Below are 20,127 nucleotides of genomic sequence, written 5' to 3'. Positions count from 1 at the left end.
ACAGTGTGATCCCTGATGCTCTTCACTCTTCTGCCTGTGCTTTTTATCCCTGTTTGTGCCCCTATCACAGCTTTCCTGCTGTTTGCTGTTTGTCTTTTGGGACCGACCCCAGCTGTTTACCCTGTAGGTTTGTACCTGTTTGCACACAGTGAGTGTCAGGAAGCCCTTTTGTAATGGGCTTCCTGAGAAAAATGAAGAAATTGCTGAATGCCACCTTGCTGCTCATTAAAACTGGTCTAGCAATTACCTCTTAACACCCTTTGAAATGTAGAGGAGGCAGCGGCAATAGAAGTGCCACTAGTGTGTCAACATAACGAGTGGCTTCCTCCAGGCTCCTGCCCAAATATGTGTCCTTGGATCTACTGCTGTAGAACGAAGTGCCATATGGGAGAGTGTAATCTCACATTCCCCAAACTGCATTTGGGCTACCAGTGCTTTTCTGTGGTATCTCTTCCAAAAGCTGTACTATTTTATCCTCAGGAAGTCGGTTCAAAGGCATTTGATTGCGTGATCTCTACTGCAGATCTTAAAGAGCTTTATCCCTCCTCTTCATACATCGTTGCATTTTGGAGTGCAGTGCACAGGCAGAGTTCTGGTACTTGCTCAGTGACCTCTTGAAAACTACTAGAAATTGATGCAAAATCTGGTGTTACTGATACACGGATTGCTGAGCACTCAGTTATGGGGATGAGTCACAGCGGTGAAGAGTTTTCTGGCACTGAGGGTGGCAGTCCTCCTCAATCCGTGTGATCAGATCTGAAAGATTTTCTTTAGAAATGTTCTCTTCTGGGAAAGGGCCTCTATGAGAGCAGTTGTGGCAGCTGCTTCTTCCTTTGCAGTTGTGTATACATTTTTTTACCCTTGGAAAATGAGTCAGAGTTGTTCTATTGGTGCCAAATTGCAGCAGGAGCCTTGCAGGTTCAGTTGTGACCAGCATTGTATTTTATGCAGAGTCCAAGCAACGAAAACCAAACTGACTGCTGGTATGTATTTTTGAACTCTATGTGGAAGAAATCAGTAGAAACTACATTCTAGCCATACACATCAGAAGCATTAGAAATAAGGTCAGTATTTGAGTTGGCAAAGAGATGGAATATAGGAGACAAGTTCTCCTCACTCTGTTTTGTAGGTTATACAGACTTATCTTGCTAATGCAGGATTTGGGGGCACAGGGAAAGAGGAAGGAGTGCATTTTAGGACTTCCTGTCAGTCATGGTTTCTTTTTTTTTTTCCAGAGGCTGCCAGGTGATACATGTCCTGGTCCTGTGGGCACTGCGAGCTGTGACCCATCAGGCACCTTTTCTAAATGATGATAATGTGAACTCAATAGGTACTTCTTACAGTAGCTGTCACTTTTGGCAGTTTGCCTATTCAGCACTGTATCAGTTGTGTTCTGCATGAGCCTGAAGTTGAATTATTTACTGCTCTTTTTGCTTTTCTTCTTTTTTTTTTTTCCTCAGGCAGAGTCAGAAATGGCTCTGGATGCAGAGTTTCTGGATGTGTATAAAAATTGCAATGGTGTAGTGATGATGTTTGACATCACCAAACAGTGGTAAGACATCTTCAGCAGCATGCACTACATCACATGATTCTCACTTGTTTGATGAAAGCAAGTGGCTTCTGGACCTCTTGATTCCCATGTGGCCTCTGATGCTGATAAGCAGCCTAATGAGTCAAAGCTAGTTTGTATCCCTTGAAATAATAGCTTTATCTTCTGGCATGTCTTTTAATATACTCCTCTTCTGGATTTCAAACAAGCAGTCTCCCTGTGGACTTGTGAGCTGCAGTTTCTGCCATACTGCTGTCTGAGGCTTGGTAATTAGCACTGTCACAGGTGCAGTGTATGGTGAGCATGATACGCCTTGCTGTACAGACCACAAGGGAGAAGGGAAAGCTAGGGAGAAAGTCCCAGGAAGACAAGTGTTGGTAAGGATTATTTAGATGCCCTAGGCTGCATTAATACACAGAAATAACAGGCTGTTCATTTTGCATATATGTGGAGGAGGGGAAGAATCATGTGGGAGCAAGAATTGAAGGAGGAGATGGTATGAATTCCTGCTTTATACTTAAGCTTGTGTTATGCAGGTTTGGTGTGGTTCAGTGAGCTTGCATGAGTGGGGGAACTCTTCTGCTTACCTCATAGAATTTTGTAGAACTGAGGGAAAGATTGCAGCAAGAGCTGCGAGGTCTCTGCTAGAAGTGCATTACTGAACTTATCATTTTTGAATAAAGAACAACACACGTGTACTTACAGTTAATGTATTAGGGGCGAGGGGAAGGAGGAGGCCACAGCAGTGAAGGGATTTTGGATAAAATTCTTTCTTTGTGTCTTTTTTGTGTGGTTTGTGCATGCAACTGCTTGCAGAATGATGGTTCACTCTCATTTGCCTGTCTCTGTCTCTCCTTTGGTGAAGGACATTTAACTATATTCTGAGGGAGCTTCCTAAAGTGCCGACCCACGTTCCAGTGTGCGTGCTGGGGAACTACCGAGACATGGGGGAGCACCGGGTCATTCTGCCTGGTGACGTGCGGGACTTCATTGACAACCTGAACAGGTAAGGGGGGTGGCACCGTGCTCACCAGACAGGGCAGCAGGCTTTCACTGTGCTCTGTCATCATCCATAGAGAACTCTTGCTGCTGTGTTTCAAATCTACATCATCTCCAGAGAATGTTTCCTGTTATAGCCAAATCATACTCTTCCTTCGCCAGCCAGGCAAGATTTTTCATCTTAGAGGTCTCTGAGGCTCTCTAAGTAATACCCTAAGATATTACTTACTGATCAATAGATAGTACCTTTCAATGCGGGTTTATGTTTTTAAGGCAGTTTTTCATTTTCTTAGTCTTTATCACTGTTATGCATACAGCAGTGGTATCGGTATCGAGGCTTGAGCATTTCTTTACAAATACACCTTTGTATGTGACTCAGCTGAGTTTAATGCATAGTGCAGATGGTTGAGTAGATGACTTAAGATCTTAAGACTTAGATCTGCTTCTTGTTTTCATTTCTCAGTTAAGGTTCTATTTCAAATAGCTTACATTTCTATGAACCCCTTCCCAGATCAGTAAACCAATGACCCAATGTCCTCACACAGTATCTCTCAGTCTACCATGACACTGCAGCCCTACAGCAGCTGCATTCCAGCTTTTTCTACTGCCTTTCAGGAGGGACAGAGTCTGAGTGTGGAGTTGAATTCCTCCGTGTAGAAAAAGTTGTACCTGTTAACATTCATTGGTGCTTGCTGAATGTTTATGGAGATCAGACAGTGGTGTGAGCACAGTGAGGTGTGGGGGGTGCATTTCAGCAGTGGCGACAGCAGCTTGAAAAGCAAGCCATGTTCCACTTGGCCACAGGCAGCTGTTGCACCACAAAATGAAGAGCATCTCAATTGGCTCATCCATGCAAGTCAGCTAATGGTGGTAACTCTTGAAAAATATCATTTTGTAGCTGAGCATTTGCTCTATCAAATAATATTATTGTGCTCTTTGTATATGTTGTAGCTTCCATGGAAATACATAGGGGACATTACTTCTGGAGGATTGTTCATGGAACGCAGTTCAGCAAGTGTCTCTCCTGTGTGTATGCATGTCCTTTGTACGTTTTTTCTTTCTCTTTGCCTTTCTGGTTGAGACAGGCCTCCTGGGTCCTCATATTTTCGCTATGCTGAGTCTTCCATGAAGAACAGCTTTGGCCTCAAGTACCTGCATAAGTTCTTCAACATCCCCTTCTTGCAGCTGCAGGTAAGAGATGCTGCTTCCACAACGTGTGCGGGACAGAGTTCGTGGGCATCTGGCTTTGTTTGTGGGATTTTTTGTTATGGTTAATCACGGATCCTGAATAGATTTTTGTTTTCATAAGAGAGTAGTTAACAGAATTGTATTAGTATATTGGTGCCTGTGACTTGAACTTGTCTCTGGAGAAGGACTTGGGGGTCCTGGTGGACAAAGAGCTGCACACGAGCAGCAGTGTGCGCTCACAGCCCGGAAGGCCAGCAGCACCCTGGGCTGCACCAACAGAGGGCTGGCAGCGGGCAGGGAGGGGATTGTCCCCCTCTGCTCTGCCCTCGTGAGGCCCCATCTGGAGCACTGCGTCCAGGCCTGGGGCCCCCAGCACAGGAAAGACGTGGGGCTGTTGGAGCGGGTCCAGAGGAGGCCACCAGGACACTCAGAGGGCTGCAGCACCTCTGCTGCAAAGACAGGCTGAGGAGCTGGGGGTGCTCAGCCTGGAGGAGAGCAGGCTGTGGGGAGACCTTCCAGAAGTTGAAGGGAGCTTATAAGCAGAAGGGGAACCAATTTTTAACATGTGCAGATGGTGATAGGACAAGGGGGAATGGCTTTAAATGAAAAGAGGGGAAATTTAGGTTAGATGTTAGAAATTCTTTACTCAGTGAGTGGTGAGGTACCAAAACAGGTTACCCAAAGAAGCTGTGGGTGCCCATCCCTGGAGGTGCCCAAGGCCATTTCTGCATGGCGCTCTGGGCAGTCTGACCTGGTGTGGGGCAGCTAGCCCATGGCAGGGGTCAGAACTAAGTGATCTTTGGGGCCCCTTCTAACCTAAGCCATTATATGATTCTCTGCTTGTGAAAGGATTCTTCTTTGCCATGTTTGAAAGTGCTTACTTGTGTAGAAAGGCTCCGAGGTGATGAGTATCGCTGTCAAGATAACAGCAACCAGTGTTTTAATAACCAAGTCAGAAATATTGCACGTATTTTTTAACTTTCTATTTAAATTCTGTTTTGTCAATCAGTTAAAACTCAGATGAGAAAATAGAATGGACTGAATAGTTCAAAGACAACTCATTTCTGAAAATCCTTATCCTAATCTGAATGGTAACTGATCTGCTTGGATCCTGTAGGAACCGACCCAAGTCTCTGATTTCTGTCATAATTGAGCCATCTTGGCTTGACTGAGAGAAAAGGTGAGGGCTGAATGGGCATGGCAGGGTGAAATTCTCAGCTGTGGTCCTTCAGAAGAGGACCTTAAGGTGTCATCCATCATAAGGGAGTCCTTAATGCCTTCAGGGATGCAAATTATGTTACACTGGTGCTTCTTTGGTTAGTTTTTTTAATGAAAAAAAATTCAGACAGTTGGTCTTGATTTTCTTTTGCTAGTAAGTGAAATATCTGTTTGCATTTTTATACATAATCCAAACCGAAATGCTAATTCAGAGTAAATTCAGATGTGTTAGTGAATGTTACCACATCCCAAGTCAGCACAGCAGATGCATTGAAAAGAATCAAGAAAACTGAATGTATGAAAACCTAGTAAAACAAGTCACGTTTTCGAGGAAGAAGTTATTTTATAACTCGCAGCTCGGTTGAGAAGACTGAAATCTTCCAGCATGCTGTTGGTGAGATGTCTGCTTGTGTATAGCTTCGGTTCCTGTAATAAAATGACATCTTTTGGAAATCAGGCAGAATAATTTGTTCCTAGGTTGTGTTTTTTGTTTTTGTAGATTCCCCCCCCCTCTTCTCAAATAGGTGTTGATGAGAAGCTGAGATATCCGCATGGGCTTCCAGCCAGATTTGTCTGAAAGCTGCTAGTATGGTATTCTTAATGGTCACTACAGGCAGTGGTGTTCCTAAATATGGATGTAAGCAGGAAGGTCTTGCATGGGAGGAGCTTTAGGGTGAGAGTCTTAGGGGATGTTTCATTTAAATGTATATTTAAGTGAATACAGATAGGCTTTATCTATTAGCCTGAGACTGAAGGACACTTGAACAAGGTAGTTGGCTCTAAAGCCAGGCAACTTCTTGAACAGATCTAGTCTTCAGGGAAGTAGAAGAAATAAACCTGGTATGGCCTTCAGCAGTTTGGAGGTGTCGGGGCAGCTGTCCAAGATAAGGTGAGGGGAAGGGGTGACCAGTCCTCCATTGCTCTCCTGTGCAGTGGGCATGGGGTGGCACTGGGGATCATCACAAGGTGCACATGCCGTGTGTGGGTTCAGCTCAGATATTGGACTGTCAGATCCTGTGTTTTGGTTTGGTTTTAATTCAGAGAGACTTGGCAGTTGGAGGCTTGGAAAGCAGTAATGGGGGTAAGCAGGTACCTGGGTGCAAAGTGGGGTTAAAGAAGAGGTCCTGCCACGCACTAAATGCAGGAAGGATTTCATTGGCTTCAGTTGTCTTCTGAGGTTTGTGTGCTGCCTGCCTGCTCTCCCACAGCTCCCTGGGGGCAGAGGAGCTGCTGGGCAGCACGTCTGGCTCCGCTGTGTCCTTCATGGGGCTGGCGTTCAGCACCCTGCTTTCGGGTTGCACATCTTTGTGTTCAGCTTCCCATGCATCTTTCATGAAGGAAGCAGCGGATGAAATCCACACCCCTGGTATAGAGCAAGCTCCCCCGGCAGCCTGGCCTCTTCAATTATTTATTGGTTCCTTTGCAGGGGAAGGAGCCTCAGATCTGAGGATGTGGTTTAGCCCTGGGTACAGCCAGTGGCCCACGTGGTGCTGATGGGATTGGGTCAGCCGGGCCTTCGGAGCGCTGCAGAATTCTGCAGGCAGCTGAAATGGCCTTCTCCAGAAAGCACTTGAAAATGGCGTTCAGCCAAAGCACTGATCTGCAGCACATGCTTTATTCCCTTCTTTTGGGTCATTGCTAAAAATAAGCTGCTGCTTTAATATTTTAATGCCAGCACAGTAAAATAGAATTTATTTTTATGTATTTAAAAGTCCACTATTAGTAATGAGTTTCTCTTGATTAAATCCAAGTTCTGAGTTTACTGCAACCTGGGAAAATAGAAATAAATAAAACCTCAGGTGCACATCATATTGCTGAAGAAAAGGAAAGGCATTCATTCCCCTTGTCTGATAAAAGCCATTATTAAAGTGCCTAAGACAGCATTGGAGAGCATGTCCCCTTTGTCTCTGTTTATTCGGCTAATTTGATCAACATTTCCTTCACTTATTTAGGGAAGAAAGAGGACAAAGAAGCAAAGCAAATAAGTGTGGTTTTTTTTTTTTCAGTCTATGAATAATAAAAAAGGATGAAATTGTTACTTCTGAAATGTTGGATGCAGGCACCACAGAGCAAGCATTTGAAGTCACTTAGTACAAATCAGTGCTCCTGTTTAGCGCAGCAAGTTTAAATGTATAGCATGTTTTGTGAAACTTCCTTGTATAATGCAATGAAGGGAATTCAAGTTAACTAATGGCTTCATAATTCTTCATACACATTTTAATTGAGTTCACATTTCCATCTGCGTAGTGCTTAGGAATGTGAAGAATAAAAAGTACCTAGTGAAGGAAAAATGGATGAACACAATAAGAAAGCATAAAAATAAGAATGTCAATATCTGCTAAGTAGTGAATTAAGTGATCGTAGAAATGTTGAGGAAGGCCTTGTCTTTCAGCAGATTAACACATTTTGCAGTTATCAGTCCATATGAATCACCTGGCCAGGAGACGCTGGAGCTTTTGCTGCTGGAGGGGTCCCCATGCTGGCCCTGCAGCTGGAGGACAGCCAGATCCTCGGGGTGGTGCAGCTGCTGGAGCTGCTGCCATGCAGGTCTCTGAGCAGCTGCTGCAGGCCAGCCCTCCAGCTGGGAGCGCGGGCTCAGCATAGCGTGTGTGGGTACTGATCTGCTCCTGGTGCCTTTCGGGCCATCAGGAGGGTTGTGCCAGGGCCTTTGGCAGCTGCTCCAGAGTCCTTTAAGATGTCACTTCCCCTCAGCTGAGGCTTCTGCTTGTGATCTTGGGAATGTGAAAAGGGAAGGACTGAATTAAAATAACTCACCCCACTTTATGTCAGTGAAACGTTCTTTATTTCAGTTTCACATGGACTGCAGTGTCTGTCTCTCACCTGTGAAGCAGCAACTGAAGACAGAGGGGCAGCGACTTCTAAAATTCCTCTTTGCTGGCGGGCTGTGGTCCCTCATCTGTCCTCACAATAATTTTCCTTCTACTGTTGGGTTTTGCACCAATGGAGTCTTACTCACAGGAGGGCTTTTTTATTGCAAAGAAAAAAGAGATCAGAATGAACTGGTTGCACAACTGCTCTCCACAGGGGTGGATACTGCTCTCCAAATGCAAGCGGTGATCCTGCTTCTGGAAATCACATATTATTGGTTGATGATCTGGTCCTGTACGGCTCTCAGAACAGATTGCTTTCATACAACCAGACTGTTGGGACTGATGTGCTTTTTTGCTACCACTTCTGCTTCCCATCATGCAGAAGTATTTAAACTGAACACCATGAGGTGGACCAAAGCTCCTGTTTAATTAATTGCTGTGGGTAGAGTGGTGACACAAGATCTTGGTGCACCCTGAGGGTGCACAGAGATCTGTTACGATGACCCCTTCTGCTCAGACCAAGCTTGTTTTCCTTTCCTTAGAGGGAGACGTTGCTACGGCAGCTGGAGACGAATCAGCTGGATATTGATGCAACTTTGGAGGAGCTGTCAGTGCAGCAAGAGACAGAAGATCAAAACTACGAACTGTATGTCATTGAGCAATCTTTTCTAACTGTTTTGTTGCAGTCTGGGTATCGTACAAATGTTGTACAGCCCCAGCTATGGCTTGTAGCCAGTGAGTGACATTTAGGGCTTCTTTGGAAGTTGTAAAACATAACTTTTAAGTGATGTCTCCCAGAATAAAGCATGAAGCATGCGCTTTGAGATCTCTGTCAAAGAGTCTGTTACGTACAAGCTACAAGCATGTGACCTATGGGAGGGCAGTGGAGGTGGAGCTGAGCAGTACACCTGGAAACAGTACATGGTAATGGGGTTATAGATAGGTATGTTGTATCCTCTGATGCTGAAGGGGGATATTTTCTATCTCTTTAGTATTCAGTATGCAAGTTGATTTCTTTTCTTTTAGCTGTGGCATTCCTGAGTATGATGTGTCTTGAGAAAGGCAGCAACTGATAACTACAATGTGGTTGTCTTTTGTTCTCTTTGAACGCTTTTAGTCTCCTCAGAGTATTCCTGGTTTGAACCAGTGACTAGTTTCCTGCTGCCTTATGTTTGTTCAGTGCCTCATCTGTTTGCTTGCTGCTTGAAATGAGCATTTGCCAGTGTTAGCCCTGCAAAGCCAGTGCATCTGTAGCACAGTGGACTGGAACCTCTTCAGATTGGTTTGTTGTTGGCAAATGGGTTCCATGAAGTCCTACTGCAAGGTCTTTATTTCACTAAAGGTGAATCAACCCCAGAATGGTTTGGAAGAAGATTCTTTGCAGACAGCTTTCGCTGGAAATTGGAATCAGTGATTATGAAATATTCATGCACAGCCACTTGACAAGCACTTTTAGACCAAGTTTTAAATTCTGTAACCTTGGTCAGTGTGTTTTCCTTTGTGAGAGCACTGAAATTGTCCATATAAACACAAAGCATTAATGTTTCCAGAGCAGTCACCTCACTCCATTCTTTAGGGAATGGCTCATCGCCTCGTGCCTTCAGCACTTCTCTTGGTGTCCCTTCTCAAAGGGCTGGACTGCAAAAGCTGTATTCAGCTTGATTTCCAGTCTTCTTTCATTCTGCATCAGTAAAAGGAAGATACTTAAAAGAATTGAGACTTGGCAGAGCTGTTCCAAACTTACACCAGAAGATCTTGCTGCTTAGTCATTGTTCTCCTGTACCTTGCATCTTTTGCTTTAGCATTTGCTGGACCCTCTCATGAACCAACTCAGCTCACAGAGGCCACTGAAAACTGTTTTCTACCAATATCCACTTCTGGATTCTTTTTTGTTTGGTTGGATTTTTTTCCTACATGAGTGAGTTGGACTTGCTCTGAGAAGCATCTGCTCAAAACCAGAGCTCGGAGGAAGTAGCAAGGGACAGGATGGGGTTGATCTAGTAGGATGGCAGGACCTTCTAATTCCAGCAGTGAATGTTTTACTGTATCCTTCCATCCTGTGTAACTGCACCATCATACATTTCATAATATTGGGTGCTTCCACTGCAAGAGAGTACTCTTCCTGTAGCACCTTCCTGCAGAAATACTGCAATTACTAAAGAACATGATTTACAGTGTGTCAGCATCCAGAATCCTAGGGCCAAGCAGGCCACAGTGGTGCAGGCAGTATGCACAATAGGTCAAAAGGTATGTGCTTGCCATTTGCAACCTCAAAATACCTTTCACGCAGTGTGTAGTGGAAAATAGCACTTCCGTAGAATCCTCAGGATCGTATGCAGAAACTTCAAAGCCAGACAGTCATTTAGCCTGTGTCAGTTCTCTGTTATTTCCCAAACCAGCTTGTGAGCACAGGAAGGTGACATTTGTGCACCTGAAGTACTACAAAGATAGCCCTGGCCTGGCTGGGCAGAGAACTGCCCTTCTGTGCTGCAGAGATCTGCTGTAGCAAGGGGCTGCAGCTCAACTGCTGGGGAGTTGTGCTGTTGCTGTGGGTGACCAACTGCACTGCTGGGCTGCATAATTCGGTGAACATGGCACAGGAAATATCTTGGCAATGATAGCTGTGAGGAGTTGCTAAAATATTACAAGAAAAAAATTTCTAGGGTTCTGGTTTAGTAGATTGCCCTTTTTATGCAACTGGCCAAATCCTGCTTTCACTTCAGCTACAGTAAGTTGGTCTGCATACTTGGGCAATGTTCTTTACTTTCAGAAAGTAATGTGGGTTTTTTGTTTTTTTTTTTTGGAAATGTCTTTAAAATATCAGTGGATGCTTCCTGTCTTGAGCTATTGATCCCAGAAGAAAAACTCCAGGCTCTGTCATGTCCGAGTACCTTGACCACACTGACTGAAATAGAGCATTATTTTGGAACTTCTGAGATTTTGTCTGCACCCCGGCTTGATATGAAGAACGCTTCAAAGGCATTACCAACAGTACCAGACAGGGATCAGAACTTGCAGTTGAAGCAGGATTTCATGTTCCTTAATAGGGCTTGGGAAGATCCTTGCATCCTTGCTTGACAGCTTCCCATCCTCTTGTCTTCAGAATATCATTTTTAACAGCTACTGTGGTCCTTGTCAAAGTGAACACCTGATGTGTTGCACACATGGGTGATACAGTGTAAGTTGTTGTCCCGTGGCAGATGGGGAAACCCCAGTGTTGGTTGCTTGGGGTTAGATGGTACTTGGAGCCTTGCTGTTGGTCACCGTGATGGCTCAGCATGGGGAGGTGTCTGCAGGCCTGTGTGCTGCATCACCTGCTCTGAGGTTCCTGCTGTCCTTGTGTTCTCCAGCTCGCAGTGCCATCAGTCAGGCAGTGGAACGAGGCAGGATGGCCATGCTGGGACAGCTCAGTTATTTCATTCACCCCTGTGTCTGGCTGCTGGCAGAATGACTGATGCTAAATTTGGATCAGTGAGAACAGAAGGAGCACAAGAACTCTTCATCCTGCTGTGGCTGGGTACCTGAGGACAAAGCGTCATTGCTCTAAATTGTGCATCCCAAAGAAAACACGAGGTGGCACACAACTCTGCCTCATCTGGCTTATGTAAGCAGTCCCTTGGCAGCTGCTGGCCAGGCTTTGCCTGTGTAAGACGTGTTTGGAGGCTTCCAGCTCTTTCCTTGTGCCTGGTCTCTGCCTGCTGCAGCTCTTGCTCTGATACTATCTCTGTCCTGTCTCAGGTTTTGCATTTTCAGTGCTGCTAAATCATGTCTCAGCCCTTCTTCAGTTGCAGAATTCTTATTAAGCAATTGCTTTTCTGACTGTTGTGAATTTATGATTTGCTCAATTTTCCTGTGTTTGTGTCCATCTTAGCTCGTGTCACAAGGAAAACTTTTGATGTATTGTGCTTGTTGAGTTGCGGCATGCATTCTCCCTCACTGAGTGGTACTCATGGAGCAGTGCTTTTAGGGAATGATGGAAGCTCTTTCTGCTTCTCTTTTTCCAGGAGCGAGGTGCTCCTTTGCAAATATTATAAGAAGCTAATCTAATGTGTGTTTTTTATATACTCGTATTGTTTTGGTGCATTTTTCTGCATTTTGTTATCAAAAGGTGGAATTCAGTTTCAAAGAGTCAATTCTCTTTAAACTACCTTTCCCCCTACCTTGATGTTAATATAAATTACTCAATACTTAACTCATTTTTTTACAAGAACTCTTGTTTTCTTTGACAGTCACTTTTGAGGAAGCCAGGTACTTATCATCTATAAACCATTATGTGATTGCTTGATTTGTAAGCATGTGAAGTCCAGCCTTTTCATGAGTTGTTCATTACAAACAAATTGTCACATCATGAACTCTGTGCGTTGACGAGCAAAGTGTTAATCAGGCTTTGCAAAAATATGTTCGAAGCAGTTGGTCTTCAGATTATCTGAGAAGACTGTATGTTGCTGGCTCCTACGTCAGCAGCAGCAGAGTCTGTCCCAGGTTTGCCATGTGTTAGAAGTCCTAGGCACTTTCTCAGTGCTGCCATATGACTGGCATCTGCATTGCCAGGTCATCCTGGGTAGCCAGGTGCTGCTGCCCAGATAGAGAAGGTGACAAAACAGTGACTGATTTTCTCATCACTGATCTTGCTAGAGAAGTGGAAGACATGGGATATGTACAGACTGGCGTGGAGAGCTGTTGTCCTGTGCATTGGTTTTGTGTCAGATGAAAAACCTGAGGAACAGCTGGGCAGAGTCAGTCCCTCTGAGGCCTGGCAGCCAGCTCGAGCCCAGCTTCTGCTGACAGTGAATTGATTTCACATCCAGGAGCATGGGCTCAAGGGGGTATCAGGTTCAGGAGGCCAAAACAAACATGGAAATCTAGCTCTCTGTGCAGTAACCCCAGTGAAATTGATGTCACAAGGTCTGTTAATCCTCTTTTCACAATTAATAAAATAACCTGTAGTATTTCTTGCCACAAGTGATCAATTGAAAAATTGATCACAGTGCATTAGAACCAGGAGCCAAAAGCTTCAGGCTGCTGCCATCTTCGATAGCAAATGAACACAACACTGTTAATTTTAGGGCTGTGAAGCTAGTGAATCCTTTCATTCTTCTTAGATTTGTTCTGTGCAAAGAACAATAGCCACCTCAGGCCCTGATAAATTTCTATTCCCACAGAGAATGTTCATCTTTAAAATTGCATAAAAGTCTCCTGGGGGCAGACCCAGCACACAGTGAGTTACCCAGGAGTTTTGAGGCTATGAACTTGTTATTCAGCCTGAAACTGAAGGATTAAAATGCAAACAAGTTGCCCGTGTGGATGTGGACAGAAACCCATCTGGGCTTACATGGCATGTTTGCTGTCTCTAAAACAAGAACAAATGTACCGAGGTCACAGCATGAGTTCATCTTGTGCATCAACTGTCTACCAAACCTAATGTGGATGTGAAACTGCTTGTTTGGCAGTAAGATTTTGAGTGAGTCCTTTTACAAAGGCCTGCCAAAAATTAAAAAAAATGAACAAGGAGCACAGCGGCCAGGTTGTGTAGAATATGAGAAAAAACAGACACGTGGCAGATTTGACCTGGTGTGTTCCTAAAACAGCCTCACTAGTGCTTCAGAAGAGTGTGTGTAAAGCCAGAGAAAGCATTCATGCATTATGTAGTATTTTTCAAGTGTGGAGGATGCTTAGACACCTCCACCCTGGAAATTACTGAGAGCTTGCTGGCAGCATTTTCACGTATGCTGTTTTTCCACCCACCTCTTCCAAGGAAGAAGATATGAATATGAAAGCTCAGCACAGCCTATGCAGCCAGCCCATGTAAAAGCAGCAGCAGAACGTTCCTATTTCTCCAGTATGGTGGCACACAACACAGAGCTTGGTCCACGTGCATAGTTGGAGATGAGGAAGGTCACATGAAGCACACGTGCCAGAGCTCTCCTTGGTGCTGTGCTGAAGTAAGAGCCTGTGTCATGCTGTCCCCAGATAACACTTGTACCTTTCTACTAAAAATAACTCTGTGTCTTATTCTTGTGCCCTTCATTTAATGTAGATGAGCAAGGCATAGGAGCAGGTGCAGAAGGGAGCCAGCGTGTGTGCTGCTCTCCAGACTAGCTGAGCTGTTGGGAGGAATGACACTCTTTACACTTCAATCATGTAGCATTTTTACCCTCCAGCTCCTAAAATTCGTGTATTTTTTCAGGAGAAGCAGGTGGTAGTCACAGCCCTCCTTCCTTCTGGAGCTGGCGACTTGCCCAGAACAAAGCAGGTTGTTTTCAAAATGGGCAGTAAGTCTTCAAATATCAAATATTATAAAGTGTCCTGCGCTTCTTTGTGCCAGCTTTAAGTACTGTTCAAGATTTAGGCTTTATCCTCAACTGATTCTGGATGTTCTTCATATGTAATCTGTATAGGATCTGCTCCCTTAGTCTTCAGTATACAGTGGTCTTCTCCTACTTGGGTCACCCAGCTGCCTCCTGATTGACAACTCGGGAGTTGTTCAGTTCCCTGTTCACGTAGCACTGGTGAGTTGGGTGCCCACAGAGCTGCCCTCAGCCAGGAAGCCCTGCCAGAGAGAGCAGAGCTGGCATTAGAATGCTGAATGAAGCAGTGACCAAGCTCGCAGGCCTTCCAGCCAGAAGCACTGTTGCTATAAACAGGAATAGGGGTGCATACAGATCAGCTGGGATTAGTTTTCCTTCACAGTTAGGAAGCAGGAGTCTTTAACCCTGAGCAAGACTCAGGAGGAAGAATCGCTCCTACGAAGCGGAGCTGCCCAGCATCCCTGCCTTCAGGGATGCCCTTGCTGATGCAGGGCCTGGAGGTGTGGCTGGCAGAATTCAGCCCTGGCTGCTTTTGGTGCAGATCTGCAAAGCTGCATGACCTGTGCCGAAACAAGAGTCTCAGAGGGCTTTTCAGGCCATAGCTGTCTGGTGGTTTCAGAGCATTCACTTTATTGAGCAGGGTTGTGTTGCAGATACCCTTGGCTTATCTTTGCTTCACCACGGATGCAGTGCATGGCCTGCCCTGCAGGATGCTGAGTTGTGTGTTGTGACCCATTCGTCAGGAGAGGAGCGATGTGTAATTGCTCAGTCCCACAGCACAGTGAAAGAGTTGCATTGAAAATGTGCTGGTAGTGCACGTGGTGCATCACGCACCTTCCAAACCAGCCTGATGCCCTCTCCACACAGCTCTGTGTTTGTGTGGGCAGGAGTTAAGATCTGTCATGTTCTCTCTTTGGTACATGAGAAATCCATGCATCGTTTTCAGTGGAGCGTGCTGTCACACAGCTCAGCTCAGCTGTGAGGCCCATGGTAGGGAGGGTGCTGAGATTGCAGCTCTGCTGGGAGTGTGTATAGTCCTGGTCAGCCTGGGTGGAATAGATGTGCAGGCCTTGCTCTAGGTCCTGTGGGAGCGTCAGTGAGGCTGGCAGAGCAGCCTCAGGGGATAGATGCCTCTCTGCTCCTCGCAGGCAGTGCTGCATTTGCAGCCCTCGAGCCTGGTCTTCTGGCATGAACGAGACAAGCTCAGATGTGGTGAACTTGGAGCAAGATTTGTTCCTCAGCCCTCAAGCAGACGACTGTTTCCTTTGGGTTGTTGAATGTCTTCGCATTTCTGCTTTTTGTAATCATCCTATTCTTTCTGTATCCTGCCCCTATCCTGTGTGTTGATGCTGTCTCCTGACTTGCAATTTCATGGTCCTTAAGTACTCAAATAATTCCAAGGTTAATCCTTGAGTAATTCTACCAAGGACTTCTATCTAATACTGCTTTCTGTGCAATAGTTACTCTTCCTTTTAGCCCATTCTTTACTTAAGATCCCCATTTTTCCAGGTTATCTAGCAGCATCCTGGGGTGTTGTTTGCCAGGACTCCAGGTGTCTGTGGCCGCAGAGCATGTTGATTTGTTTTGTAAAGTGTATTGGGTTGCTGCTCAGTAGGAAATGATATCTCAAAGAGGCTGCAGAGTCATTTAGCCCTTACTTTTAGCTTTCTGCTTTGAAATCATTCCCACTAAGGTGTTGTCTGAACTCCGTGCAGGCCAAGGTGGTGCTCAGTATTGAAGTGTGGTCTCCATCACAACAAATGCATTGCTGGAGCACAGCAGATGCAGTTGAACCCACAGCTGTTGTGCACGAGTTCATGGGGCCTAATGAAACCCCATGAGATGATGGCATTTGCTAGACTTTATACACAGTATATTTTGGCTGTCCTTTTTGTGTCTCTCACATGCGCGACATGCAGCGGATCTTATTTTGAGACCACTTCCTAGTAAAAGCCTTTTCATTTCAAAAAGCTTGTGAAACGACTGCTAATCAAAGGGGCTGCAGCAGGATCTGGCTTGGTGGTGGTGTTCAGAAGGATGGAGCATTTTGCCCTTCCGGACAGTGCAGGCTTTAGTGCTCCCTGAGTCAGGAATCCAGCCAGCACCGCAGCATGTTCCTGAGTTTCTGCTGCTTGGCTCCCACGCATGGTGTGTGTGTGCGCAGGGGGAGGGACTGCACTTATGTCTGCTTGTTGTAAGGGTAATTGCAGTCAGCCCTCTGTGAGCCTGTGGATAGCTCTTTTCTTTTGACATTCAAGGATTCTCCTCACAAATCCATTCTTGGCTGAAATAGGAGGTTTTTAGAGTGTTCAAATTTGCCTGAATACTTTGATCTCTTCTGCAGAATATGGAAATGTGCCAGCCCTGAAGCACTTATTCCCCTTAGAGACACACGTCCAAGAACTGACATAAAGTTTTGTTTCAGGCCCTGGCACGCTGTTACAATCTGTCTGTCTAGGGAGTTCCCAGCAGTGCTGCAAATGCTGATTTCATCCTGCAGCACAAGGCAGGTCGGGGTTCTCCACACTTCCGTGTAGATGGTGTGAGTTTAGCTCACGTGGGTGAACCATACTGAGCACAGCCCAGGGATGTCACAGGCCCATACCCTCCCGGCTCAGCATGTAGCCAAAGCAGGGCAGCCCCATACTCTGGGCGTATTTTCTCTACTGATTATATTTGCATTTTCTCTTCCTTGCAGCTTCCTTGAAATGATGGAAGCCCGCAGTCGAGGGCACGCATCACCACTGACAGCTAATGGGCAGAGCCCTTCCTCTGGCTCCCAGTCACCCATAGTACCTCCGAGTTCCACATCAACAGGCAGCTCCAGCCCAGGCACCCCGCAGCCCCCACAGCCGCCTTCCACAAGCTCCACCGTCTCTCCTGAGCCCCCCTCATCTTTCTCACCAGTGCCTGCACCTGAGGCCCAGCCACCTCACGCGCCTCCACCGGCTGCTGCTTCCCCAGCCCCTCCAGCAGCCCCGCCGCCGAAGCGCAGCATAATTTCACGGCTCTTTGGGACGTCTCCTGCACCAGACCCCTCTCCTCCCCAGCCAGGTGGGTCTAGGCATGTATTTCTCTGTTTTCCTTTCCTTTCTCTTTTTTTGTTTTAATCCTTGTGAGAGGCTAGGCAGACAGGTGGCCAACAAATGTTTGTTCTGTGTGTGTGTGTGCAGCATGTGTCCAGTAAAGCTACGTGCTCGCTCTCTTCTTTTGTCCCAGTTGGCGTTTTGGTTTGTCTCTGTGCTGGACTTGGACAGGGACTGTGTCCATCCAGCTGGCTGGGAGCTGTAGTGTGCTTTGTGACGGAGGCACACAGGGGACACTAAGAAAATAAATGTCATCTGCTTAGTGGGAGCACACATGCCTCTGGAAAAGCAAGAAAAATCATTAGAGAAGCTATTTGAAGTGCTGTCTTCACAAAAGTCTTACAGCTCAAAGGAGCTCCTGTTTGTTAGCAGAGAATAGCAGAGTGCTAGTTTTAAAGGTTATTCAACCATAAACGAACACGTAAGTCCAGGCTCTGTAACGGATTCCCCTCTGGGGAAATATACTCCTTCAGAGATGTTCTGAGGAGGAGGGCAGCATGTCTTCACTTCTTCCATAACGCCAGTAAACAATGGAGCAGAGCAGCACGGTGCTCAGTCTGAACCTCAGCTGGATGAAGTTGCAGGGCAGAGGCATTGAGGGGTTTGTTACATTCACTTTTACTGATCTGGACCTTAATTTGCCTGTCGTATTCACTTTGTTTATGAAGCCAGCTGGAGCTGCAGAGCTGGCACTGCCCAAAAATCATAAGCATGACATGATTTGAATCACCCTTTGGAAATACCTTCCTTCTCAAACTGTCAGTCCTCAGAGCTCGCAGTATTCTTGAAACAAGGACACAAAGAAAGGAGGGGGTGCTGGGAAGGGGCTTTGTGGTTTCAGATGTTGAAATCTTTCACTCTTAGGCTCGTACACAATGTTCTGCTTCCTGGATCTGTTACCAGGTGTGACACAGTACTCTCATTTTGGTTTGTCTGTGATTCTTCCCACACAGAAACAAACAATAAAAGAGGAGAAAATATTAGAAATCCTTCATCAACAAAAAACTTGGTTATATTGATAAGTATGAAAAAGATAAGCAATTACCATAAGTGTCGCAACTTTGGGTTTTTCTGGCTTTGGATTTTTTTTTAATCTGTCACTGAGCTCAAGAACTGTTCAGGTTTGTAGCCTGCAGCCCTGGGATCTCAAGATGGCTTTCTAAGAGGGCTGCAAAAGGCAGCAGGGGAAAGCTGATCAGTCATTGAGGTTTATACAGCATGCCAAGGATTTGCATCTCTACTGGAACGTGCCTCAGGAGCAGCTAATTGGAAGGCAGCTGAAAATCACTATCGCAAACATTTTCTGTGGGAGCTGCTGCATGACGTTTTTCTTGATGCCTTGCAGCAGTAATTCTTTTAGCTGTGTTTTTTCTTACACTGAAGTTACACTGTAATGTTAGCAGTAGTGCTACTCTGTGCAGAAGTAACTGAAAGCTGTGCTAGTGGGGCAAAATCTATATTCATAGTGAAAGCTTGCTCACCCAAAAGAAAATAGCCTAGATGTGAAGTGAAATCCAGGCAGGAGAAAAAGGCTTAGCATCATAGATTCTGCGAAGGTTAATCTATTCGGGCTTCCAGCATTCATCTTGATTCCTTGATAGGCAAGGACGTCTCTACAAATAACCTATATTAAAGTGAGTCTTTATTTGCAGTAGCTCTTGAGCTTTTGGTTACACAAGGCACCTGAGAGCACAGTGTGAACGATTCTACTTTTCACAGATACAGTTAAGTGAATGGGTGAACTGAAGAGTCTGGAAAGGGTGAAAGAATATTGAAGGGATATCACATTGGAGTGATGCTCACAGCATAGGTATAAAAACCTGGTTGTTTTCTAGTCAATCAGTGCCAGTATTCACTGTAGAGCAGAATGAGCTACCATGCTCGAGGGCTTTTCAGACTCTTTTGGAGCCTGAATCTGCCTGGAGCTTTGTAAACCACAGTGACTGTGTGTGGTCTGTGAGTGCCATCCTGTGAGGTTCTGGGCTGGCTTCAGTATCCTGTTATATGGCTTTCCTCTTCCTTTGCTGTGTAGATGAAGTGTCTGTTATCTGTGTGCTGAAGATGCCCTGAGCAGGATAGATCTGCAAAAAGCAAATTTCTGTCTCGTTTGTGGTGAACTGTGTTTTACAACTGCTGTTGCTAATGCAGATGCTGCTGCTGCTACTCCTCCCCACCCTGCAGCCCCTGCAAAAGTACAGAGCGTGGAGGACTTTGTTCCTGACGACAGCCTGGATCACAGCTTTTTAGAAGACTCAGCCCCACAGAAGGATAAGGGGAAACCACAGACAAAGCACCATGTTGATAGTGAAAGGTAAGGGAAGGAGGATGGAAGGAAGGTGAGACGGGAGCATACCATGATGCACAGTCTGATGCTCAGGCCTTGCCAACCTATTGCAACTGTTCAGAAAGTGACTGCAGAGCAATTCGTTCGCTCCTACTTTTCTGTCTTCTGCTGACTCCTCCTTAATGATACACACTGCTATTGGGAATCCAAGGAAGGGCAGTAGAAGCTCATTACCACCTTCTTGGTTTTGCTGTCTTCTTTTTGTGCTCAGTGTTAAACTCTTAACACTGGTTTGCTTTGTGCCAGGAAGATGTTTCCCTTCTAACCCAGTGTGATGAAACATTAGTGGTACTCTCCTTCTAGGATGCAATGCACTTTGCAGTATTATTGTGTTTTGCCTTTTGAATACCGTGCCACTGCCCAAAGAACAGGCATGTTCCTGCATGGCCTGTACAGCCATCTTAAAAATGTAACTGCTGGGAGCCCTCCATGGTTTAGTTGGAAGGAAGGTTGGAGATGATTGTACTCTTTTGGAAATATCTTCGCATGCTTGTCTGCAGATTCTAGAAAATGTTAGAGGGAGACTTCCTTTTCCTCTGTCTATTTCTACTGTCCTTTCCAGCATTCTCAGAATGGCAGAGAGATGAGCTTATGTTCTTTTTTT

General features: G+C 45.5%; 1 protein-coding gene across 2 annotated transcripts in view; it reads left to right on the top strand.

The window, feature by feature from the left end:
- The window catches only part of RABL6 (RAB, member RAS oncogene family like 6), a 52,420-nt gene that overhangs the window by 19,823 nt on the left and 12,470 nt on the right, over window positions 1–20,127 (top strand). Inside the window, exons 1-7 of one of the 2 annotated variants that reach the window (XM_019621319.2) lie at window positions 1,249–1,330; window positions 1,461–1,552; window positions 2,415–2,555; window positions 3,634–3,739; window positions 8,328–8,431; window positions 16,792–17,147; window positions 19,328–19,490. In XM_019621319.2, the coding sequence (XP_019476864.2) occupies window positions 1,473–1,552; window positions 2,415–2,555; window positions 3,634–3,739; window positions 8,328–8,431; window positions 16,792–17,147; window positions 19,328–19,490 (950 nt within the window). In that variant the 5' untranslated portion in view covers window positions 1,249–1,330; window positions 1,461–1,472. Of the gene's footprint in view, window positions 1–1,248; window positions 1,331–1,460; window positions 1,553–2,414; window positions 2,556–3,633; window positions 3,740–8,327; window positions 8,432–16,791; window positions 17,148–19,327; window positions 19,491–20,127 lie in introns of those variants that run through there. The other variant, XM_010720684.3, reaches the window with a different exon arrangement.

The sequence above is a fragment of the Meleagris gallopavo genome, chromosome 19 (genome assembly GCF_000146605.3).
Source record: "Meleagris gallopavo isolate NT-WF06-2002-E0010 breed Aviagen turkey brand Nicholas breeding stock chromosome 19, Turkey_5.1, whole genome shotgun sequence".
In the NCBI taxonomy this organism is placed as follows: Eukaryota; Metazoa; Chordata; class Aves; order Galliformes; family Phasianidae; genus Meleagris; species Meleagris gallopavo.
Note: the sequence above shows the minus strand (reverse complement) of the source record. Positions and strands in the feature narration are given on the sequence as shown.